The sequence below is a fragment of the Macaca mulatta genome, chromosome 7 (assembly GCF_049350105.2).
Source record: "Macaca mulatta isolate MMU2019108-1 chromosome 7, T2T-MMU8v2.0, whole genome shotgun sequence".
NCBI classification, from domain to species: domain Eukaryota; kingdom Metazoa; phylum Chordata; class Mammalia; order Primates; family Cercopithecidae; genus Macaca; species Macaca mulatta.
In genome coordinates this window covers 79,281,734-79,307,434 of record NC_133412.1, presented here as the reverse complement: position 1 = coordinate 79,307,434, position 25,701 = coordinate 79,281,734, and the positions used below count along the sequence as shown (strand labels likewise).

At 51.7% G+C, this 25,701-nt stretch overlaps 1 protein-coding gene across 3 annotated transcripts; it reads left to right on the top strand.

Annotated features, from left to right (window-relative positions):
• Positions 1-524: 524 nt before the first annotated feature.
• RHCG (Rh family C glycoprotein) lies at positions 525-25,433 on the top strand. 3 transcript variants are annotated; one of them, XM_077937660.1, is made up of 11 exons: positions 525-818; positions 10,420-10,639; positions 14,258-14,408; positions 17,044-17,191; positions 17,944-18,110; positions 19,441-19,578; positions 19,780-19,916; positions 20,224-20,348; positions 20,602-20,675; positions 23,973-24,125; positions 24,981-25,433. In XM_077937660.1, the coding sequence occupies exons 2-10, from the start codon at positions 10,473-10,475 to the stop codon at positions 24,099-24,101; spliced, it is 1,236 nt and encodes a 411-aa protein (XP_077793786.1). In that variant the 5' UTR covers positions 525-818; positions 10,420-10,472; the 3' UTR covers positions 24,102-24,125; positions 24,981-25,433.
• The last annotated feature ends 268 nt before the right edge of the window (positions 25,434-25,701 follow it).

Genomic DNA, 25,701 nt, shown 5'->3' with positions numbered 1-25,701 from the left:
AAAACAACATGGGAACGTCACTATTAACTAATTTTCAGGCTTTATTTGGATTTTACCAGTTTTCCCATTAACATCCTCTTTCTGTTCCAGGGTCAAGTCTGGGGTAGCACATCACAGATGTCTCCCCAGGCCGCTCTGTTGTGTGACAGTGTCCCAAACATTCCTTGTTTTTCATGTGCCCTGTGTGAATTTCATTATCAGAAAAAGGACAGATGATGATGCAGATGATGATGATGACTTAGGTCTGGGAATTCCTTCTGATCTCGTTTGGAGGCCAATGATCCCCGTTTCCCTGTTCAGCAGAACAAAAGGAGAAAGGCCCCAGTATCAACCGGAGACACAAAAGTTGGGGCACCCTGATCCTCTTGCCCACTGCCTTATCGGCCTCTGCTCCTGCCGCTGTCCCCCAGCCCAACGCGGGGAATCTTTTGGGACCCTTGGCTTGGGTTGGGCCCCTGCCAGTTGGGCGAGCGAGGCGCGGGCGGTGCCCAAGTCAGCTGCTCCGTGCCCCACGTGGCCACCCCGCCCCCTTGCCCGGGTCTCAAAAGCCCCGCCGGCCTCCGAGCGTCCGAACTGCCCTCTGCCCGCCCGGCCAGGCACCCCTGCAACATGGCCTGGAACACCAACCTCCGCTGGCGGCTGCCGCTCACCTGCCTACTCCTGCAGGTAGCTATGGTGATTCTCTTCGGGGTGTTCGTGCGCTACGACTTCGATGCCGACGCCCACTGGTGGACAGAGAGGAAGCACAAGAACTTGAGCGAGGTGGAGAACGAATTCTACTATCGCTACCCGAGTAAGTCCCGCCGCCTGCAGGCCCAGTGGAGGCATATCCGCGCCGGTCCCCACCTGGCCAAGGGCTCGGCCCAGCGCAGGGCAGAGGAGGGGATCTGCCCTGCAGCCGCGGACTCCCCATCTCGCCAGCTTCTGCAGGGCATGCGTGGGAAATTGTCAGACGTGCACAAACTCCTTTTCCCCGTGAAAAACTAGTAGGGAAAACACCGGGATAAGGTTTTTATTTGACCGCGCTCCCAGCCGTCATAGGCCCCCAACATCCCTGTCAGAGAGCCCTGCTTGGTATCCTAAAAAGACCTGAGTCCTCTCGCTCCATTACCAACCAGTGGGTGACCTGGCTCCCTTGTCCAGAGGAGCGCTTACTCCAAATAAGCGGGTAGGTTCCATGTCGAGGGCCACAGGGATGGTTCAATGGCCGGCCAGCCCTGCTGTGGGCAGAGGTGTTGTGGGACCACTGGTGGTCCAGAAGGCCAGGACACCCACCCCCTTTTAGTCTGGAGAGGGAAAACAAGCACTCCTGAATTTTCTGGTGTCAGCGGTGCTGCGGTTAAGAGCACTACCCTGCAATCACATACCTCTCTTTGTCTCGTGCTCTTGTGGCTCTTACCATAAACCAGGTGGGTGGCCTCAGGCAAATGCCAACCTTCCTAAACCTCAATTTCCTTATCTACAGAATGAAAATAATGGTAGGGCCTCCCTCACAAGGGTTGGGGTGAGGCTGTGGCGAGGCAGTGTAGGTAAAGCTCTGGCACAGAGTTGGGGTGGGATCCTCTCTTCATAATGGAGCAATTGCTACAAGAGCACCAAACACAGGTGTCCTAGGACTCAGGAGCAGGGAGAGCTAGCCCAAGGTCACTCTGAGCTGCCCGACCTCTGGACTCCCAGCCCGGGGCTCTTCCCAAAATCAGAATGTCCTTGTACTTTCTAATTTTCCACTCCATCCGCCATCAGTCAATGACAATTATTCTAGCTGGTGGTGTTCATGTAGTCATTGACTGTTAGCTTCGGAAGGGACCCTAAAGCCCCTCTCCAGCATCCGCCTATATCAACTGGTGTTCCCTCCGCACTTTAGACATTCTCGGCAACAGGGGATTCTCTATCTCCAAGAAAACAACTGCACACTTTCAGAATGGCAGCCTGCATGATAAAAAGACTGAGTTTGGGGGGCTGCAGGCTTGGTGGAAGCCAGCCATATTAAGTGGCTGCCAAAAAGTTAGGGCTATCATGGGCTGCATTAATAGTTACATGATGCCTAGAAGGGAAGTAACAGACAAGGGGTGCGCCCCCTGCTGGGGAGACCACAGTTTCTCCTGGGCTCCATTTAGGGATGTTTTTAAAAAGGCATCTTGACAGCTGCAGCCTTGGGATTCAGGCTCCAAATCCACTATTCACATTGTCCACCTTTCCTCTCCTCAGCGGGGGCTTTCCAGCAAACAAGTGAGGCAGGCAAGCTTGAGACCCTCCTTTGCCTGTTCTTGTCCCTCCCTCCTGCTCTTGCTTCCCACTTGACCCCAGAGCACAAGGGGCAAGGCCTCCCATAGGCGTTCACAGGTGCTCAATGTGTCTGGGGAGTGGAGGACCTCAAGATCTTAAATAGGCTGGGTGCGGTGGCTCACACCTGTATTCCCAGCACACTCTGGGAGGCCGAGGTGGGAGGATCGCTTGAGCTCGGGAGTTTGAGGCTACAGTGAGTTATGACAGCACCACTGCACTCCAGCCTAGGTGGCAGAATGAATCTCTATCTCTCTCCCTTTCAAAAAAAAAAAAAAGAGAGAGAGAGAGAAACTCTGTAATAGGAGCTGCAGAACCTCACCAGTGGGGAGGTACAGTCCTTATATCTCCCCAGCTCTTTTTTTTTTTTTTTTTTTTTGACGCAGAGTCTTGCTCTGTGCCCCAGGCTGGAGTGCAGTGGCGCCATCTCGGCTCACTGCAAGCTCCGCTCCCCCGGGTTCACGCCATTCTCCTGCCTCAGCCTCCCGAGTAGCTGGGACTACAGGCGCCCGCCACCTCGCCCGGCTAATTTTCTTGTATTTTTAGTAGAGACGGGGTTTCACCGTGTTAGCCAGGATGGTCTCGATCTCTTGACCTCATGATCCGCCCGTCTCGGCCTCCCAAAGTGCTGGGATTACAGGCTTGAGCCACCGCACCCGGCCAATATCTCCCCAGCTCTTATCCTCCCACCACTCTCACCCACCCACCTTTCACACCCCACCTTCACGTATTCATGCAACAAGCGCTTATCTGTAGTGTGATCATATAATTTATCATCCTCAGAGGACACCTTTGAGAGTGAAGGTGGTGCTGGTAGTAATTTGCTGGGACCCAGGGATAAGCTATGACTGTCCCGGCAAACCAGGGCTGTGGTCACTCTGGATAAATAAGTTGAATATCCTGGGTCTCTGTTCCCAGACTTTTGGAAGCAGAGAGGGGCACCGTGGTGCCCAGGGCTCAGTGGAACCAAGTGCTCTGAGCAGAAGGGATCTGTGATGGCTTCCTGGGAAGTGGTGGATGGCGAGGAGGGGAGAAGCTGAGCAACCAAGGGGGCCACTAAAAGGGGGTGGTGTTGTGAGGAGGGGGAGTGGTTCTGTGTGGCCCAACAGTAGGGTTTGTGAAAGGGATGGGGTAAGGATGCTAAGAGGGGGAGAGCCCCAGCATCAAGGAGGGCCTTGAGTTTCCCCTGCTAGTTCTCTTGGGGAGCTCTTGGCCACTGGAGCAGGAAGCAGCAGAGGAGAGGGGTATAGGGAAAGAATGTTGGCAAGAAGTGGTGGCCACCCCTCCAACTGCACGTCTTCTCTCCTTTAATCATCACCACAACCTGTGAGGGAGGCACTGTGACGACCCCCATTCTGCAGATGAGAAAACTAAGGCCAGAGAGGAGAAGTGTCTTGCAAAGGTCACTCATCTGGGAAACCAGGGAGTAAGAGGAGCAGCCCTGGGGTCTGAGCCCATACTCCTGACCCACTCTCCTCCCTATTCTCAACCTTCCTCCTTTCCCCTCCTCCACTCACGGTGGCTGTGGTTAGGAGTTAGAGGGCACAAGGCTTCCTGGCCCATGTGAGTCCCCAAGCCTGGGTTCCTGGGCAGCGAGGTGATTCCTAGGGGATTGGGGTGATGGCAGGCCTCAAGGTGCCCTCCCTGTTCCTGGATCCAGGCCATCAGCAACTGTGTGAGCCTCGTTTCTACTCAGGGGGCTAGTGAAGCCTGCTGGCCATCTCCAGTGTCCAGAGGAGTCCAGCTCCAGTTGGCTTGGCCTGAGGATAGCTCCCTAGGCATGGGCCCCACAGCAGGCAGCAGGCATGGAGCCAGTTGGGGACTCACCCTGGCAGTGCCCTTGGAGGCCCGTGATGGGGGCAGTGGCTGTGGTTGCTGAACATGCAGCTTCCCTATGGGCTGGTGATCCAGGGTCTGGGTGAGTCGCTGAAGGCAGTGGCTTCAGGGAGGCTGGCCCAAGGAGGAGCCACCAGGCCCTGGACTCCAGAAGCTCCCTGGAAGACCAAGGAGGGAGTGGGACACATTTTGGGAGATGACCCAGGGTGGAGGAAGCTCTGGTTTCAAACACTGGAAGGACTGTGTCATGAGGCCAAAGCAGGCTCCATTTGATAAAGGACAAGCTTACCCACAGGCAGGAGGCAGTGGAACTTTAGAATTAAACAGATCCTATTCGGGTGCATCACTGCATGGAGGAGCCAACCACCTCACCACAGCGAGCCTCAGAGTGCCCATGTTAAGGTGGAAATATTATTTAAAGTATAGGATGTCTAAGAAGAGTCAAGATGACAGGTGACTGTTAGGGCACTCATCTCCTGGCATAAAGAGAGAAGACAGTAAATGCTGCCACTGAGTTTCCCAGAAGGGAGTAAGTGCTCCTTCCATTAAGGTGATTAAGTATCAGCACCTTGTTAGAAACATGGTGGAGACACGTCTCCCTGAATATTAGTTGGAACTATTATAGGATTTAAATTATTTTGTGCACTTCCCAATCACAAAATGCTTTTTGCCTGCCCTGTCAGGTGGGGCATTTATAATTTCCATTTTATGATGGAAGTAATGAAGTTTCAAGAGGTGCTGGACACTCTCAGCCAGCCAGTGGCACAGGCAGGGTCAGAGCCAAGCCCCCCTGCCCCAGGGCTTACCTGCTTTCCAGGGTCTTCTGTGGCATTGCTGCCCCGACCATCTCCCCAGGAGATTTTGCAGTGTTGATGTGGAAGAGGTGGGCACGGAGTCTTGGGGAAATTAGGGAACTGGCCAGTAGGTCTCAAACCAAACAGTTAGGCTGGGCTGTGAATGGGAGGGGGAGGGGGACGGCACCCAGCCCCTGGAGGGCACCGTCCTTCCTGTGCTGATGCAGCAGAGGAGAGGGCTGCAGAGGCCCATTAGTGTGGGACCCTAATGATCCCCTAGACTCAGCCATCTTGGTGGGGGACTCATCTACAGAGGGAAGCAACAGGAGCTAGAATGGGGCTGGGGGCTGGGAGTAAGGGAAGAGGGAGAACAGCTGGGTACTAGTGCCCCCTGGAGGCCAGAGTGCCAGCCCCGCCCCATCAGGGACCTCCAGGTTGAGGAAGACAGTTCTGGGCAGGACAGCTGGAGTCACCAAAGCTGGGGAGGGAGACTGAGGGTCAACCTTGGTTGACCCTCAGCAAGTTGCCAACCAATGCAACCTTGTCAGTCTTGAAAGAGAAAAAGAGAAATAATAACTAATATTATGGGGCAATTGCTAAAGAGCCAGCTGCCTTTGCACAGGGCTTTGATTGGGTTATCCCATTACGTGTGTGCTACAAAGCTCTGCAGTGAGCACTGTCCAGGGGCTGTTACTGTCTCCCATTTGACTGACAAAGAACCTGTAGATCTGAGAGGTTCTGTCCTGTTGTGCTGAAGGTCCATATAGTTTGGACCCTCAAATCATCACTACTAAAAATCTTTTTTTTAATTATTTTTATTTTTTTGAGACGAAGTCTCACGCTGTTGCCCGGGCTGGAGTGCAATGGCACAATCTCAACTCACTGCAACCTCCGCCTCCCTGGTTCAAGTGATTCTCCATCCTCTGCCTCTCGAGTAGCTGGGATTACAGGCGTGCACCACCATGCCCGGCTAATTTTTGTATTTTTAGCAGAGATGGGGTTTCCCCATGTTGGCCAGGCTGGTCTCGAACTCCTGACCTCAAGTGATCCACCCACCTCGGCCTCCCAAAGTGCTGGGATTACAGTCATGAGCCACCACGCCCAGCCTAAAAATCATTTTAGGTAGCACCAAACTTCATGAAACAGAAATTAATAAATGGATACATTTCGATGCTGAATTAAGACCAGTTGGGCAGATAAAGAGATGGGAAGCAAGAGGACAAATCGGGGAGGTGCCCAGGGAGAAGGAAGTGGGTGTCTGTGTTCCTGATGGAGGGAAGAGAAAAAAAGAGACACCCCAAGACAGGGTGAAAAGGAGAGACAGGGCACCCACCAGAGCAGGGAGAAGAGCAGGGTGAGAGGGGACAGGCAGGGAGGATGGACCAGGAAAACAAGGGCTCTCTGCTCCTGCTCTCAGGCCACACAGAGGCCAAGGCAGCCCTGAAACCACACACACCTTCCCCTGCAGCAGTGGCTCCCTTGGTCCTCTTCAGCTTCGCCCCTGCCAGCATGGCCCCTCTATACCACCAGGCAACTGATACTCCTCTCCTCGAAAGGACCTCACTTGCGGTGATGCTGTCTTTCCCCAGGGGCTCCTCCCACCTCCCTGCCAGCGCCTTCCTTGTCTTCTCTGCTAGCTTCAAGGCACAGCCAGTTCTCAGCTTGTGTCTTTCTCTCCCTTCATTCCCACATTGCAACTCACAGCTCTATTTGAAGGCCTGCCAAATCTCAGACCCCAGCTCCAAGCCCCCACGGCCAGGCTCCATTTCTCCCCTCACCCCGCACCCACTGCCCAGCCCTCACCCCCGTGGTCATCTGAAATTCACCACGGCCAGGCCAGACCCAGCACCTCCCTCCCACACAGCAACCTCTTGCCATTGCCTTGTGTTTGTCAACAGCACTGCCATCCTGTCATCCTGCCAACTCCCCTCCCTGCTTCTGGAATTGTCATCTGAATTTGTCACCTCCCTCTGTTTTACACCTCTCTTCCAGTCTGTCACCCATCAGTTCTTCCCAGAATAACCATAATACCATTTATGGTGTTTCACATACATCAGCTCAATTTCTTCCACAACAGTTAGAAATGTGATAAACCCTGCAACACGATCATACATGAAATCAGCTGCACACATTGAGAAACCTAAGCTGAGGTGTGTTTGTTCATGTAAACTCAGCACCGATGCTAAACTCAGAGGGAAGCTCAGAGCACCACCCTGGAGCAGGACCCACAGCTCTCCCACACTGGCTTGTACCCCTGCCCTTCAGTGTGCCAAGCCCCCTAAGCCTCCTCCAGGTAGGTGATAGCTGAGGGGTCTGTGGCCTTGGCCTGAGCCTCAGGGAAGCCTGGAGGGGAAACAGATGAGGGCAGGCAAGGTCCAGGCAGCTGTGCCGTAAGCAATGCTCCTGCAACCTTGGCCAGGCTACAGTGGGCACCAGAACCTATCAGCCCTCCTGGTGGGAGGCATTGGACTGGAGGGGGGCTGCAGCCCCTCCTGTGAAATCCCACCTGAGCTCCTGGACCACTGCTCAGCTGGCACACCTGGGTGCTTCTGAGACAATAACAATCATTCATTCATCCATAGCTATTAACTGAGAGTCGACCTTGGCACAGGCATGACTTTGCCTTCTTGGAGTTTTATAGTGGAGTTGGATAGACAAACAAATGCATAACTTCAAATTATAACAAGAACCGTGAAAGAAAAAAGGATGCCATAAGAGAGAGAACCTAGGAAAGAAAACAGGGTGCCATAGGGAGAGAACCTATCTTAAATGGGTGGTCAGGGAGGCCTCTCTAATGAGGCGACAATTTGCTGAGATCTGGCCATTCTGCAGGAACAGCATCCCAGGTGGTGGGAACAGCATAGGCAAAGACCCTAGAGTGTGGGACTGAGAAGCAGAAGGAAGGCCAGAGCAGCTGGAGCACCAAGGGGAGGTGAAGATGTGGGGAGGTAGAGATCCCCTGGGAGGCAGGTAGGTGAGGGAGTAGGAATCCCTGGGGAGACAAGTGGATGGGGCTGGACAGGCCAGTCAGGGCCCTGAAGTCTCTTTTCCTTTTGACTTTTTATTTGGAAATAATTCCAAATTTACAAAAAGTTGCTCAAACAGAAATAGCACAAAGAAGGCTACACTCTGGCCGGGTGCAGTGGTTCACGTCTGTAATCCCAGCACTCTGGGAGCCCAAGATGGGCAGATCACTTGAGACCTAGAGTTTGAGACCAGCCTGGCCCACATAGCAAAACCCTGTCTCTACTAAAAATTCAAAAAAAAAAAAAATTAGCTGGGCGTGGTGGCACATGCCTGTAATCCCAGCTGCTGCAGAGGCTGAAGTGGGAGGATCGCTTGAACCCCAGGAGGCAGAGGTTTTGGTGAGCTGAGATTGCGCCACTGCACTCCAGCCAGGGCAACAAAATGAGACTATGTCTCAACATTTAAGAGAATACTATATACTCAGACTCAGCTATTTGCTCACTCTTTCTCTACACATATGCACACACACATACACATACTCACACATACACATGTGTGCTTTGTTTTTCTGAACCATTTGAGGGTCAATCACATACATCATGGCCCTCTACCCTAAACTACTCCAGTATATTTCCTAAGAATAGGGATATTCTCTTCCATAACCATAGTAATAAACTTCATAAATTTCCATTAATGCAATATCTTCATCTTTTTATATCTGATTAATACAATATCTTCATCTGTTTATACCTGATTTTCTCAATGGACCCAATAATGACCTTTATAGCACTCCCCCAACCCTCCCAGCCCCACCAAATACAGAATCCAGTCTAGAGTAAGGTATTGACTTTAATAACTTTTGTCATGTCTTTTAATCTGGAACATTTTGAAGGTCTTTTATGACTGATACTTTTCAAGAATACAGCCTTACCCCTTTTTAATAGCATGTTCCTCATTTTGTGTTTGATGTTTTCTCATGATGAGATTGGGTTCTGCAGTCTCAGCTAGAATCCCACATAGGGGATAGGTCCTTTTCAGGGTATCACATGTGGAGGCATGGGTGATATTAATTTTGATCACCCAGTCAATATGTTGCCCAGTATAATTACTGTTTTCTTCCTCTGCAACTAATAAGCAGTCTATAAGGAAACCCTTTAAGACAATGCAAATGTCCTGTGCATAATCAAAATTCCCGCCTGCATTTACCATCCACTGATTGAATCTTTACCATGAAAATGATGATTTTCCAACTCTAGCACTTTTTCCACATTTACCAGCGTAGCCTCAGCGTTCTACTGTAGGCAAGAGCCCTATCTGCTACCTCATTTATGTGTTTACCAACTTATTATCAGTATGATCTCATGAGTTCCTTTTTTAATGGTTTTAATTCATTATAACACGTAATTACTTTGGTGCTCAAACTGTCCCAGATTTGGCCAGTGGGAGCCCTTCCATCTGGCCCCTGTGTCCTGTGACATCTGCAGTTCCTATTAGTGTGTTATGCTTCTGCAATTCTCTTTGCTTCTCAAAGCTCTTTGTCTTCTCTTATTTTCTTGGAGTTTAGAACCATACAACATAAGTGCCAAGAGGGCAGTTAAGATCATCCTAATACATCCCTTTAGTTTGGTCGTTGAGAAAACCGAGGCTCTGAGAAGGGAAGTGGCTTGCCAAGGCCACATTGTGAGGTGGAGAAGATTTGGGTCAGAACTCAGAATTAGGCCATGCCTGAGTGAAAATAAACAATGACATCTGCCCATTTGGATCACCTAGTATGGGGTAGACACTGTGCTAGATGCTTCTTAACATACACATCTGCGTTTAATCCCTGCAACATCTGTGATGTAAGCGTTACAGAAGCAGGTGCCGAGCCCTAAGTTAAAACACTTAACTTTCCCAGAGTCATCCACCCAGGAGATGGAGTAACTGGGGTCCAAATTCAAGTCTCAGTGATGCAGGGATATGTATCTGCTGGAGTCGGTGGTGGGATGTGGGGATGTGATCAGCGTAACTGATGTGCTTGGCCTGTCCAGGCTACTCCTTGGCCAGATGAGCATTGATTCTCCATAGCAAAGGAACAGGATTGTGGTGGAGAGGGCAGGGCATCATAGCCTCAGATGGTCTGGGCTATAAACCTTAGACCCTGCGTGTAACCCACACCTGGCCTCAAATTCCGATGCCCAGCTGCCACCTCCAGCCTGGGCCAGCAGAGCCACCCAGGGAGGAGGGTAGAACCAAGGAACTGCCATCTCTCAAGGAGGGTGCTTGGGAATCTCTTGGCACTACAGCCCAGTGGTTTAAATAAGCTAAGGTGGGGGCCCACCTCGGGTCCCCCCGAGCGCCTCCCTTTCTAGAGAGGCCTTTATGAAGGGACTGGAGGCTCTGCTGGCAGCGTTACCGCGCCCAGCCCCAGGGTTCAGATGTAGGGATGGGGAAACGGGGCTAGGATGGTGGAGCAGGGAGACGGGCCAGTGGCGGGGAAGACTGAGGCGCTGCCCCAGCCCTCCTAGTACAACCCAGGGCTGGGATGATCCTTTGCTAGACCACCGAGTCCCGGGCTGCACTGTCCCTGCAGGCTTCCAGGACGTGCACGTGATGGTCTTCGTGGGCTTCGGCTTCCTCATGACCTTCCTGCAGCGCTACGGCTTCAGCGCTGTCGGCTTCAACTTCCTGCTGGCGGCCTTCGGCATCCAATGGGCGCTGCTCATGCAGGGCTGGTTCCACTTCTTAGAAGGCCGCTACATCGTCGTGGGAGTGGAGAAGTGAGCGTGGGTCGGTCCCGGAGGCGGGGCAGACTGGGAGGGGTGGGGCTGGGCAGGTGAGCCTGCGGGAGGAGGGCGTGCCCATTGGCGGTGCCGGGGCTTGGGGCTGGAGGGCAACTCCTCCTTCGGGCCACACTGGGCTTGCGAGACACACACACACACTTACTTCGCTTCCTGATCAGCGACTCTCCAGGGTGGGAGTCGTCCACGTGTCATAGGAGAGTCTCCCTTCTCCTACGACAAAAGCTGCAGGGACTTGAGGCTAGACTTTCCTGTGGGGGCAGGGTCCGGCCGGGTGCAGCCGGGCCCGGCACATCAAAATCGCCCAGCCCTGTGCCCTGAGAGACCGCAGCTCACGGGACTCTGGTGGGAGAGCCGGGATGTCTGCGCCAGCCTCTGAGGCTCCTTGTGAAGGGAACAGCGAATGGGGACTCCAGCCAAATGGAAGTACCTCTCTCCGTGCCTTGCCTCACCGCCCCACCCATCCCAGGGAACAGGTGCTGGAAACAGCTGTGAGACAGGTGTGGGTGTGGAGTGTTAGGGCTGAAGCCCCCCTCCCCCTGCCTCAGCCTCCAAGGGTGGAGCACCCTACCGTCACTTCCCAGCTCCGTCCTTCTCATGACTTCTCTATGATGACTTGGCCTGATGAGCACCACCAGCCCCTTCTTGTCAGGTTACTCAGCCCCTCCCTCTGTTCTGCAGTGACCTCCTCCAAGCCTCAACACACCTCCCCAACCCACAACACCACCAACAGGTTATAAAATAAATTCACCCAAAGCCAACTTGCCAAAAAATCAGTGGACAAAGTGGTCAGCTCACTGAATGACTCCTTTATCAAACTCTCTATCCCATGGCAACTTATGAAACCTATAGCAATTTCTGTTGCTCAGGTCCTAATCAAGAGCCTTTGGGAGATTTTTCCCGCTTTAACCAAGTTTTAGTTTATTGGAGGTTCTTCTTTAAGTCCAGTTTAGGCAGACTTTTATTTCTGTAGATATACGACAAGGTTGGCTAAAGAAAAAAAATTGTTTTCCTCCATTCTTCCATCCTTCAAGAAAAAAAAATTTAATCTGAGAAAAGTAATCATTGGTGTTTGAAAATGAACATTCATTAGCTCACTCATAAACTGTCCACAGAAAGGGCGTAGAGGCGAACTGGTATAAACCATCTTTAAAGGGCAAATCCCTGCTGTTGCTTTTAGGATACCAACCAGTTCTGATAGGCCAGGTGTCTGAAATCTAGGACACGTGTCAAATATTTGCAAAAAATTACCTCATCCAAGCCAACTAATTAACCCATGAATTAAGAGAAACAGGAAAGGTAGTTGACTGGATAAGTGTTGGAACCAATAAATGAGTCTTTTTGTGTATAAGACCCTTGACACACATATCATATCACCCTGAAGTTCAAAATGCACAAGAAGTTATCATTCCCAAAGCCATAGATCCGAAGTATAAAAACACCTGTAATATATATCATTGGCCACCACAGCAAAATAGCTATGGCTAAATGAATGTTTTTAATCTAAAAAAAAAATTCAAAGGGAATTATTACAAACCGTGAGTTAACAGGTTTGTGGTGAACCAGCTGTTCAGCAAGTTGGTCACTTGAAAAATCTGAGTTTGGACAAATTGGCTCTCAGGAGACTGATTTTTCAGCACCTGACTTGGAGCTGATTTCTGGCGCCCAAGGCTGGGATGAGCATGTAGTCCCCAGACCTGACCTTGTGGATCCAGAGATGTGGAGCCCCCGCCCCCGCCGGCTTCTGTCCTGTCCCTGCTGAAGAGTCTTCCAAGTTCCACCTGTCACTGTAGAAAGTGCCCCTCTGCCAGCCCTGCCCAAGCCTCCTTGGCCCTCCTGAGATATGTGGCATCTGGATCTCCATCTCCCAGATGCTGATAGCCCAAGGGATGGGCCTTTCTGTTCTCTCTCTCCTTGTTTTTTTGCTTTGTTTTGTTTTGTTTTTTGTTTTTGAGATTGAATCTCACTCTGTCTCCCAGGCTGGAATGCAGTGGCATGATCTTGGCTCGCTGTGACCTCCACCTCCCGGGTTCAAACAATTCTCAGCCTCCTGAGTAGCTAGGATTACAGGTGCCTGCCACCAAGCCTGGCTAATTTTTGTATTTTTAGTAGAGATGGGGTTTCACCATGTTGGCCAGGATGGCCTTGAACTCCTGACCTCGTGATCCACCCGCCTTGGCCTCCCAAAGTGTTGGGATTACAGGCATGAGCCACCGGTGCCCGGCCTCTCTCTCTCCTTTCTAACCGTCACTTCTATCAAGATGAATCTTCCAGCTGCAGTTATGGGATCTTGGGCAAATAACTCAGCCTCTCTAATTCTCCATGTCCCATCTGAATGATGTGGTTAATGACAGTGCCTGTCTTGTATGGCTCAGGGATGGCACAGGGGAGCATATATAGTACTTAGTAGATACCCTAGAGCCTAGCACTTAGGAACTGCCATCGCTCATTTAGCCAGGCCCTACTAGGCCCTGGGGACACAGTGGTGAATGAGGCAATAGTGGAGTGGACAGTTCAGTGAACACTCTGTATTGGGAGGGACTGGGAGGGACTGGGAGGGACCCCACCCCCATTCCACTAACTGGCCCTACAATTAGTTTCATTCTCGCTCCTCACCCCATTCTCTCTCTCACACACACAACCCTGAGCATGGAAGGGGAAGGGAGTCCCCTCTAGATGTGACAGTCATGAGGAAGTAGCCCCTTTTATCCCTACACCCACCCCATCAGCAACTCTCCCAGCCTAACAGCCACACTGAGGGTCTTGCCTTGGAATCCAGAGGACAGCTTTGCTGCTGGCAGGGGACAAGGAGGCCAGGCTTGGGCAAAGTGGGCACATGGATGGAACCAGGGTCTACACAATGTCCACTCAGCTGTCTGCCTCATCAGCCCTCTGCTGGGCTGGCAGGGTGTTCAGGGTCCATGCTTGAGCAGGACCTATGTACCTGCCCCTTTGCCTCCATCCTCCCTGCTGGCCTTCCTGCTCCCTCCTTCCATCCAGTACCACCCCAGCTCCCTCCTTCCTGCAGAAAAGCCTCTGTTTCTTCCCTGGACACAGATCCTCTCTCATGGGTAAGGTAAAGGAAAGGTCCCAACAGTTCAAACTCAAGCAAGGCCCTGGTCACCAGCAGAAGAGGTGTGTGCAGAGTGAGAGATAAGGATCTGGAAGCAGAAACTGCATCTGGTTGGAGGAAACAGGAAGGCTTCCTGAAAGAGGAGGCAGCAAGAGGAGGTTCTGGAAAAGCAGGTAGAAGTTACAGGGCAAGGCAGGACCCCAAAATATGGGGCATGCTCAACAATAGCAGCGAGACCACATGGCACCCTGAGCCCAAGCTGTCTGCAAGCAGTGGGGGCCTGAGATAGGGCTGCATGGGAGGGGGCATCTAGTGTGTGCTGCTGTACTGGTCTTGTCTCATGTGTGGTTTCTTTTCATTCTTGGAGTAGCTGTAAATGTTAGGTGCCCATTGGTGTAGATGATGAAACTGAGGCTCAGAAAGGTTCAGCCACAAGCCGAAATCAACATATGACCAAAGTCCAGGGCTTCCAGTGCCACTTTTTGCTGTTGCCCCAGCTTCTCCACTGGCCTGTCTCCCCACAGTCTCATCAACGCTGACTTCTGCGTGGCCTCTGTCTGCGTGGCCTTTGGGGCAGTTCTGGGTAAAGTCAGCCCCATTCAGCTGCTCATCATGACTTTCTTCCAAGTGACCCTCTTTGCTGTGAATGAGTTCATTCTCCTTAACCTGCTAAAGGTGAGCAGGGCTCAGAATGGGGATGAGGTGGGTGGGGATGCTTTCAGGGGACAGGGTATGGAGAAATATACAGCTGGGGAGACATGCCAGCCTGGCGAGTCACTCAACCTCCTGAACGTCACTCAGTTTTCTCATCTCTAAAGTGGGTACCAGACAGGTAGATATCATCGTCCTCCTAGCAGATCAATCCAGCACCTGGGCAGAGCAGGGCTTCCTTGAATGTTGTTTTTTTCCCCCTCCTTTTTTTCTCAACATCAGATGGAATGAATAGGATATCCCTGCATATACTCTTGCACACATACCACATTTCCAGATTGCTCTGCCAAGAAAAGGCATCCAGTGTATTGAGGGGGCAAATCTGTAGGGCAGGATCCCAGGTGAATGGCCAAGGTGGCCATGGTGTGTACGACACAGCACCAGAGCTGCCATTCACATGGGCCATGACAGGAGTGCTGCTCCCTGGGGGAGGTCAATTCAGTGGCTCAGATAAGAGGCACCTTAGACCTTTGACTCTATCTCAGAAGCCTCTTTAGTGCTTTTGGACAGTAGGGGAACTCACGTAGAAACTGCACCCTTTTCTTAGCACCCTCCTCTTCTATATTTGGACTCTGTCTGGAACTCCCCCTCCTTGGCAGGGGGTGATTTAGGTCACCCTAAATTCAGTCATTCATTTTGTAATTTTTTTCAGCTACGAGATTAGTCCAAGCTACCGTATCTTTTCCTCCTGACTCATCTCCCTGGCTGCATTCTTGCCTTCCTTGCCCCTAAGGAAAATCATCTCCAGCAGCCAGAGTGGCCTATAAATAATGCATAGAGAAGAGGCCAGGCACTGTGGCTCATGCCTGTAATCCCAGCATTTTGGGAGGCCAAGGCAGGCGGATCACCTAAAGTCGAGAGTTCGAGACCAGCCTGACCAACATGGAGAAACCCTGTCTCTACTAAAAATACAAAATTAGGCCAAGCGCGGTGGCTCACGCCTGTAATCCCAGCACTTTGGGAGACCAAGGTGGGCAGATCGCCTGAGGTCAGGAGTTCAAGACCAGCCTGGCCAACATGGGGAAACCCTGTCTCTACTTAAAACACAAAAATTAGCTGGGTATGGTGGCGCCTGCCTGTAATCCCAGCTACTCAGGAGGCTGAGGCAGGAGAATCACTTGAACCCAGGAGGCAGAGGTTGTGGTGAGCCGAGATCACGCCATTGCACTCCAGCTTGGGCAACAAGAGCAAAACTCCGTCTCAGAAAAATGAATAAACAAATAAATGAATAATGCATAGAAGACCATTCACCCAATGAAAATCTCTCAGTAGTTTTAACATTTCATTCAGGAGAAAATCCAAACTTGCTATAAGGCCCTTCCTGTTCTGGCACCAACTTTTCTCTCCACATATTGTCTACTCTCTCCCCATCTTATTGTCTACTCTCTCCCCATCTTCCCGTGCTTTGTCATAGCTTGCTGTCTGCTCTTCAGGCACAAAGCTTGGTCCCACCTCAAGGCCTTTGCACTTGCTGTTCCCTTTGCCTCCAAGGGTCATCTCTCAGTCCTTTGCATTACTGAACCTCAGTATGCATACCCTCTCTCTCTTTTTTTTTTTTTTTTTTTTGTTCCCGAGATAGAGTCTCGCTCTGGAGTGCAGTGGCATGATCTCAGCTCACTGCAACCTCTGCCTCCCGGGTCCAAGCGATTCTCATGCCTTGGCCTCCCGAGTATCTGGGATTACTGGTGCGCACCACCATGCTCAGCTGATTTTTGTATTTTTAGTAGAGACGGGGTTTTGCCATGTTGGCTGGGCTGGTCTCGAAGTCGTGACCTCAGGTGATCCGCCCGCCTTGGCCTCCCAAAATGCTGGGATTACAGGCATGAACCACCACTGTGCCTGGCTTACCCCCATTTTATAGATGAGAAAGCTGAGTCTCAGAGAGATTAAGGAGCTCACCTAAGGTCACACAGCTAGTAGAGGCATCCGCTAGGCTGGGAGTTGAGAATCCCAGCGCTGTCAACAACCAGCTCTATGACCTTGGATGACACACTTACCTCTCTGGCTGGGTTTCCCCCATCAAAAGTGAAGGAGTGAGTCTGTGATTCTATTCATCTGAGATTAGTTCTGAGTGGGCAGGAAGGAGGAGGTTAAAGAGAAGGGGAGGTGAGTGTGAGTGGGACCAACATTAATCGGGCACCTGTTAAGCACCAGGCCCTCGCCAGGGGCAAGTCGCCTGCATGAATCCTGATAGCAGCCCTGCTATGGCACTAGCAGGTGGTGTAAATGCAGAACTTGTCAAATGAGAGGCACAGAGGTGGAAACCAGTGGGTGACAAATCAGGTAGGGCGTTTCCCTCAGTTCTGCCTCTGCCTTACCTCCTCCAGTGGTATGAGCAAGTCCCTCTCCAGGCCTGGGTTTCCCTATCTGGGAACAACCAAATCTGCTGGGTGAGGACACCCTGGCATTTTGCTGATGGGAATCCCTACCTTCTCCCCATTACCAGCCGATTGGTCTGTGAGGGCCCCAGGCTCCATCCTGCACCCTGAAGAGTCCGAGAAGGCTGGAGCTCTGGGCATGTGTGTGTGGCAGGATAGGGACGGCTATGAGGAGGGAGGGAGAGAAGGTGCCAGAGTCTGACAAGTCCCTTGCACCCCAGGTGAAGGATGCAGGGGGCTCCATGACCATCCACACATTTGGCGCCTACTTTGGGCTCACAGTGACCCGGATCCTCTACCGACGCAACCTAGAGCAGAGCAAGGAGAGACAGAGTTCTGCGTACCAGTCGGACCTCTTTGCCATGATTGGTGAGAACTGCCATGATAACCGAGGGCCACCATGATGGGTGAAGGCGGCCATGATGGGTGAAGGCGGCCATGATGGGTGAAGGCCACCATGATCAGACCTGATCCCCACATGGTATGGTGGGTGGCTGCCAGTTCTCTTTGGGGGAAGGGCAGACAGAGTTTGCCTGTAGATACTTCTAGAATCCCATATGTCTGTCCCTCTTCCCCATGGAGCTGAAAGAAGTTGGTCACTCATCCTGTATTTCCCCTAGAATGCCCCAAGGCAGACACAGTGGTAACCAGGAGCTGCTCACTCCATCCCCTGGGCTAGGGCAAGATGTGCATTTCCACTTCTGTGTCCATTCATTCCAGAGAAGACACTGACCACACCCATTCTGGTCTCTCAAAACCCAGCCCTGCCCTCCAGGAGCTCCTCACAGTGTAGTGGAATAGACAGCAGTGCCACCTGGAGGATCTTCCTACAGTAGAGAAAAGATTCTCCCTCCTGGCGCTGTGGGAACAGGGTGCGGGCATTTAGCCCAGAAATGGGGGTCAGGATAGACTTCCTGGAGTGGTGTGGAAGGCTAAGTGGGGGGTGAGGAAGGCAGGGAGGGCCTTCCAGAAAAAGCCCCTGCATGACTAAAGCTGCAGAGGTGGAAACAGCTGGGTGTGGGGTCACCTCTAGAGCTAAAGGACAGGATGCCTGCCTGAGCTGTGGGGCTCTATCTAATGCCTCTCCTCTCGGGCCCATCGGGCCTGTCTGGTCTGACCAGGCACACTCTTCCTTTGGATGTACTGGCCCAGCTTCAACTCAGCCATATCCTACCATGGGGACAGCCAGCACCGAGCTGCCATCAACACCTACTGCTCCTTGGCAGCCTGTGTGCTTACCTCGGTGGCAGTATCCAGTGCCCTGCACAAGAAGGGCAAGCTGGACATGGTGAGCATGAGGGCATTGGGGGTGTGGCTCTGACTGCCTGGGCCTGGAGGGCGCTGATCATCATGCCCTGCCAACAGCTCTGAGGGGATCATCACACCCATCTTGCAGATGAGGCTGGGGGAGAAATGATTTGTTTTGAGAACATGGCCAGTTTTCAGCAGCACCCAGAGCAAGGACATTCTTTACCTCGTATTTTTTTTTTTTTTTTTTGAGATGGAGTCTTGCCCTGTCACCCAGGCTGGAGTGCAGTGGCGCTATCTAAGCTCACAGCAACCTCTGCCTCCCAGGTTTAAGCAATTCTCCTGTCTCAGTTTCCCAGCTAGCTGAGACTACAGGCTCAGGCCACCATGCCCAGATAATTTAGCTAATTTTTGTATTTTTAGTAGAGAGGGGTTTCACCATACTGGTCAGGCTGGTCTCAAATTCCTGACCTCAAATGATCCACCCATCTCAGCCTCCCAAAGTGCTGTGATTACAGGCGTGAGCCACTGCACCCAACCTGTCTTATAATTTGACACAAGCGTCTTGACATGGGCATATGTGTGCTGAGACATTGTCAGGAGTATCAATTATTTGGGGACACTGTCACCAGGCAGAGAGGTGGGGACTCAGGCACCTGGGGAAGGGAATCAGACACAGATTGGCACACCTGTGTGTATCCATACCCACTTGCAGGGAGTGACATGGAATAGGGTCAAGGACAGGGACTCTGGGGCCATACAGCCTGGATCAAGACACCTTTCTGCGTCTTGCTAGCTCTGTGGTCTTGGACAAGTCATTTAACCCCCCTCACCTCAGTTTCCTCATCTGCAAATGTTGCAAGATAACTGTCCTCACCTTGCAGACTTGTAGAGATGGAAAGAGCTGACCTCCACAGCCAGCAGCACGGCACCCGGTGCAGATTAGCGTTCAGACAGCAGCAGCCAGTACGTGTGTATGGCTAGACCCCATAGGCACTTGACGTGGACTTGCATCCATGGCAAGAACATTCAGACACGCTAGTCTGGGCACACAGGTATACATGGTACACATAAAACAACTGTGTGATTGTTGTCAGGGCTCACTGGCAGGTGCACCAGCACGTGGAAAATGCCCAGACCTGCTAGGTGGGATGGGTGGCGTGTGCAGAGAGACTCAGGGAGCAGCTGTAGCAAGCCTGGGTGGGGGCTGAAGTCCTCTGCACACTCCTGGCTTGCTGAGGTGAACTCCCAGCCATCCCTGGCTCCCAGGGCCCAGGATACACCCTCGCACAGCCAGCGAGTGAGCTCCTCCAGGCCTGGTGCTCCAGGGAGAGGACTGAGTTCTTGCCTGCTCTGCCTGCCCTGCCCAGGTGCACATCCAGAATGCCACGCTCGCAGGAGGGGTGGCCGTGGGTACCGCTGCTGAGATGATGCTCATGCCTTACGGCGCCCTCATCATCGGCTTCATCTGTGGCATCATCTCGACCCTGGGTTTTGTATACCTGACCGTAAGTGTCCCAGGCAAGGGGCTGGGGGCTGGAGAATGCTGAGGTCTTTGTGTTCCTGACAGTGAGCTGAGGGTTCCTAGGAAGGGGGCTGAGGGCTAGAGAATCCTGGGTCTCTGTGTATTTGAGGGCCTCTGGAATCCCCACCTCCCCACAACCTTGATGCAGCCCCTGGCCTGAGCAGCACCCACCTCCCCTTTCCAGCCATTCCTGGAGTCCCGGCTGCACATCCAGGACACATGTGGCATTAACAATCTGCATGGCATTCCTGGCATCATAGGCGGCATCGTGGGTGCTGTGACAGCGGCCTCTGCCAGCCTTGAAGTCTATGGAAAAGAAGGGTAAATGTGGAGGAGGCTCAGTGGGACGGAGCTTCCCCCTTCCTTGTCCCATCCCTTCTTCCTGCTATTCCTCTGGGACCCAACTGCCTCTTTCTCCCTTTCCTTCCCCACTCTGGACCAATTGTTTCATGGGCCTCTCTCCCCAAACTCTGTCCCTTCCCATTAGAGGCCAACTGGTATGTCTGGTGTCCCCATGTTGTGGTGGGAAGTCTGGGGCCCATGGTACCTGCTCACATTTTTGGGGTGGCAGCAAGCGGTTACTTGGCTTCTCCATGGGGCCCTGACCTGCCCCCTGTCTCCACCCCAGGCTTGTCCATTCCTTTGACTTTCAAGATTTCAAGAGGGACTGGACTGCAAGAACACAGGGAAAGTTCCAGATTTATGGTCTCTTGGTGACCCTGGCCATGGCCCTGATGGGTGGCATCATTGTGGGTGAGCAGAAATGGCTGAGCCAGAGAAGGGGGGACTGCTGTGGGGCTCCCTGGGTGGGGAACCAAAGGGCATGCAGCACAGGTCAGCCTGGAGCCTCCAGGAATCCCTGATCTCTGCACTTCTAGCTACAGGACTAAGGCAATTTGGACTTCAGCCCAAGGGCCCTAGGAGGATTTTCCCAGCTGAGGGAAATGGCTGGGGTGAGCAGAGGGAAGGCATTTCCTGACATCCTGTAATCTCCAACTTTCTGTAGGGCTTATTTTGAGATTACCATTCTGGGGACAACCTTCAGATGAGAACTGCTTTGAGGATGCAGTCTACTGGGAGGTGAGTTCTGAGGGATTTGTCCCTCCGAAGGAGTGCAGCTGCGTTCCCTCCCCGCCTCCACCTGCATCAGCTGGGCTGGGGCCTGCAGACCCAGATGCCGGGGGTGGGGGTCAGAGCCTGCATTACCCTACTTCTTCATCGGGGGAGGCTGTATCTCATGGAGGTTGAAGACTCTTCCCTCTAGACCCCAGGGCTCGGAGTGGGTGGTGTGTACCTCTCTTTCTGCACACCCTAGCGGGGGTGACAGAAGCAACCTACAGTCAGGGCTGCAGCTGGAGTTTACTCTTGTCCCTAAAGACTCAGTCAGCTTTATTCTAGAGCAGTGGTCCCCATGGTATGGTGCCCGGCACCATCAGCATCACCTGCAGACTGGTTAGAAGTGCAAATTCTCACGGGTGCAGTAGCTCACAACTGTAATTCCTACACTGGAAGGCTGAAGTAGGAGGACAGCTTGAGCCTAGGGGTTTGAGACTAGCCTGGGCAACATAGGGAGACCCCTTCTCTATAAAAAATAATAGAAAACTTAGACGTGGTGGCATGCATCTGTAGTCCCAGCTACTCTGGAGGCTGAGGCGGGAGGATCACTTGAGCCCAGGAGGTGGAGGCTAAAGTGAGCCCTGATGGTGCCACTGCACTCCAGCCTGGGCAATAGAGCAAGATTGAGAGAGAGAGAGAGAGAGAGAGAGAGAGAGAGAAATGCAAAGTCTTAAGTTCCTCAGACATCTTGATTCCAAAACAAGGGGGTGGGTCCAGCACTCTGGTTTAACAAGCCCCCGGGTGATTCTGATGACAAACAAGTCTAAGCACCACTGTATTTGAGCAGTGGTTTTCAGCGCTAAGACGCACACTGGAATCACCTAGGGAGCTTTGACAGCATTCTGAAGCCCAGGCCCCAGCCCACAGAGACTTGGATTTAACTGCTCTGGGGTAGGGTCTAGATGTTAGAATTTTTTAAAGCTTTCTTGGGGATTCTAACACCCAGCCTGGGTTAGGAATCACAGTGCAGTGCTCAGCTTCAGTCTCCATAAGAACCACCTGGAGACCTTCCCAGGCACCACCCCAGAGGTTCTGATTCAGTAGGGACCAGGACTCTGCAAGTGACAAGCTCCCTGGTGATTCCGATACAAAAGCTGAGTTCTGGACTGTGCGCAGTGGCTCATGCCTATAATCCCAGCACTTTGGGAGGCCAAGGCAAGCAGATCACCTGAGGTCAGGAGTTCGAGAACAGCCTGGCCAACATGGCAAAACCCTATCTGTACTAAAAATACAAAAAATTATCTGGGCTCAGTGTCTCCTGCCTGTAATCCCAGCTACTCAGGAGGCTGAGGCAGGAGAATCACTTGAACCCCAGGGGGCAGAGGTTGCAGTGAGCTGAGATCGCACCACTGCCCTCCAGCCTAGATGACAGAGCGAGACTCCATCTCAAAAAAAAAAAAAAAAAAAAAGAAAGAAAGAAAGAAAGAAACTGAGTTTTGCAGCATCCCACCACTTTGAGCAGCTTGAGGAACATTGTTCTAGATATGAAAGTGGTGGAATGTCACAGAACTCAGTTTCCTTAAAATGCCACAATCTGGGCTTTCTGTGACTTCAGGCAGACCTCTCCCCATGAATCATGATTGGAGGTACCCACCTGCCATTGGATGATGCAGGATGGCAGGACTCCCCTCATGCTTCCTACACTGTCCCCTCATGACAGGGTGAGGACTGGCCTGTGTCTGTGGCTCCTGGGACAAGGGGCCACCCATAATGCCTTTCACTTAGCTCTGTATTTTTAAAACCATACCAGAAGTTTTAAGGGTAATTTTAACTAATATCTACTATAACTTCATGCATATAACGAATGTCTCTTAAATTAACTCTTTAAAAATGTTTTAATTAAAAATGACTAGGTGCTCATTAAAGAAAATCTGGAAATAGAGAAACATAGAAATCCCATCACCCTATGTCAAGCAATATTAACGTTTTCTGATATATTTCCTTTCTATCTTTTTTTCTCTGCATAGATTTTTCTTACATGGTTGAGATTGTATTATTCACCCAATTTAGTATCCGTCTCTTTCTCCTTACTGCTCTATCATAAGAATTGTTCTGTGTTATTACATTCCTAATAAACTTTCTTTTCTCACAGGATAATTATTTCTATTCTATATTTAATAAAGTCAGAACTTAAACTATTTTAGACACCACAATTAGAAAGCACACAGATTTTATGCTAATGAAATAAGTCAGAAATGTTATCAATTCCCCCATGTAGAAGTTCCCTCTTGGTTCTGTTTGGATCTTTGTAATTTATTGCAAGTTCACACCTCTCAGCTCTATATACCTTGAGCAGTACAGACATCCCCCAGTAACCTCAGGGAATTGGTTGCAGGATCCCTTGCTGGGATGCTGAAGTCCCTGATATAAAATTGCATAGTATTTACATATAAGCCTACATGTATCCTCCCACATATTTTAAGTAATCTCTAGATTACTTATACTACCTAACGCAATGTAAATACTGTATTGTTTTTTATTTGTATTATTTTTTATTGTTGTATTGTCATTTTTTCTTGTTGCTCTTTCTGAATATTTTCAACCTGTGATAGGTGTAACCTGCTGATACAAAACCCATGGGTATGGAGGGCTGGCTGTACCTGGTTGGGAATAATGAAATTCCATGCCAATGGAAGGAACACTATCAGGCAGTCCCTGAGGCCCTGAGTGGTTTACCTTGGGAGTGAGGTGGCTTCTCAAAGGATGGGGATTGGACCAGTGTTCCCCAGGACCACGGATGAGACAAGGGCAGGGCTGACCTGCCCTGCCTGCACTCTACCTCTCTACCCACTTCTGGCATTCCCTGCACCTTCCCCATACCACTTTCGGACCTGTCTGCAGTTTACAGAGCTTGCCATACTGCCTTTTACTGCCTCTGCCCCTTACTCCTACTCATCTTTTAAAAGTGGGTTCAGCACAACTTCTCAGCATCCCCCAGGCTGGGTTATAAGCCTCTGGTGTGCACTTACAACTCTTACTGTCACTGGGCGTTTCACTGGAATGCCTCACCATTACTCTCATGGGGCAAGGACCCTGTCTTATCCTTGCCATGCCCCAGCACCCAGGATAGTGCCTAATATAGGGTAGGGGCAGGACACCTGTGTTGAAGGACCACCCTGCTTTCCGTGGCATGTGATCCGCATGGCGATCACAAGGTGGCGCTCGCCACACACCATTTGCAGCTCCAGGAGGTTCTAGTCACCAGGGACACCCTTGCCAGGCCTGGGACAGGGCCCTCGGAGTTGCATCCTCTCTCTGCAGATGCCTGAAGGGAACAGCACTGTCTACATCCCTGAAGACCCCACCTTCAAGCCCTCAGGACCCTCAGTACCCTCAGTACCCATGGTGTCCCCACTACCCATGGCTTCCTCGGTACCCTTGGTACCCTAGGCTCCCAGGGCAGGTGAGGAGCAGGTGAGTATGGGCTTGGCTTGGTCTGTGGGGATGACAGGGAGGTTCTCCCAGTGGGGGCCCAGCTCTCAGAATCAGATGCTACCAGCAAAGAGGCAAAAAGCAAACATCAAGAAATGAGGGCTTCCACCCCTCCTGCCTGAGGTGCAGTGGGCACACGGGTTGGCAGGAGAGCTTCTTAGAGTCAGACAACGTGCATCCAGGACAGACACAGAAACATGTGAAGACACAAGGGCATGGAAGGAGACCTGGGAGCACACTTGGCTTTGTGACTTGCCTGCTGGCTGTGTGACTTTGAGAATCTCTTCATCCCAGAGACTGTGCCTTGATTTCCTCATCTGTAAAAGTGTAGCTGACAGGTCTGGCTGTATTCAATTGCTCAACTCAGACGAGACCCACCCTCCCCTCTTTTTTTCCATCAACTAACACTTTTCCTCCTCTGCAGAATGCACCAAGCCCTTGCTCATGGCTTTCACATCTAACCTTCCCAAGATCTCTACAAGGCAGGTAGAATTACTGCCCTCTTTTTGATAGATGAGCAAACTAAGGCTCAGAGAAGTTCTGGTTCTTCAAGATCACGCAACTAGCAAGTGGAGAAACTGAGGTCCTTGCTGGTCATTGTTACTGTTCTTATTATTGTTATTTAACTTCCTTGGAGGCCAGAGCTTGGAAATAGCTGGGTCTGGGGCAAGAGGCTGAGTGATGTGGCAAGAGAGGATGTTAGGGTGCCAGGAAAGAGAAAGGTGAGGCTATGCCCAGTTGCCTTTAATGTGCACCCCATCCAGAAAAGAAAATGGTACCTGAGAGGCTACCGCAGGACGGGGCAGTGACCCACTGCTCTTGGCTGTCTCCCTGCAGGCTCCACAGACTGTCCCGGGGCTCCAGAGGAGCTGGTGCTGACCTAACTAGGGACACAAGAGCGAGCAAGCAGCACCCCCACCTGCTGGCTTGGCCTCAAGGTGCCTCCATCCCTTCCCTCCCCTTCATCCCAGGGGGTCTGCCTGAGAATGGAGAAGGAGAAGCTACAAACAAAGTGGGCATCCAAGCCAGGTTCTGGCTGCAGAAGTTCTGCCTCTGCCTGGGGTCTTAGCCACACTGGAGAAAAACAGGCTCAGAGTGGGGCTAGAGCCTGGGGGTGAACCTGAGCACTCCTAGGAGACAACTTAGCTGCCAGTCACCACCTATGAGGCTCTTCTACCCACTGCCTGCACATCAGCCAGCATCTCCTATGCTCCCTGGGTCCCCTAGACTTCTCTGTGTTGTGTAGGTGGCAGCCTCCGGGAATAAACATTCTTGATGTCCTTTGTAAAATGGGTGTGAGTGCTCCAATGGGGCCAGTTTGAGAGAGAAAAGGACCTAAGAGATCTGCTTCTGCCCCAGCCCTTACCTTCATCCAAGGGTACCACCCACACTACAAGGAAAACCATCCCAGGCTGAGGAAGCAGAACCTGGGTGCTGGAGCTTGCCTTCAGCCTGGGGCACCCAGCAGGGCTCAGCTCTGGGCTGGGGTCTTGCTTCAAGCCCCCTCCATCAGCTACTCCAGAAACTCAGCCCTTGAGAAATCTGGCATCCCTTTTGT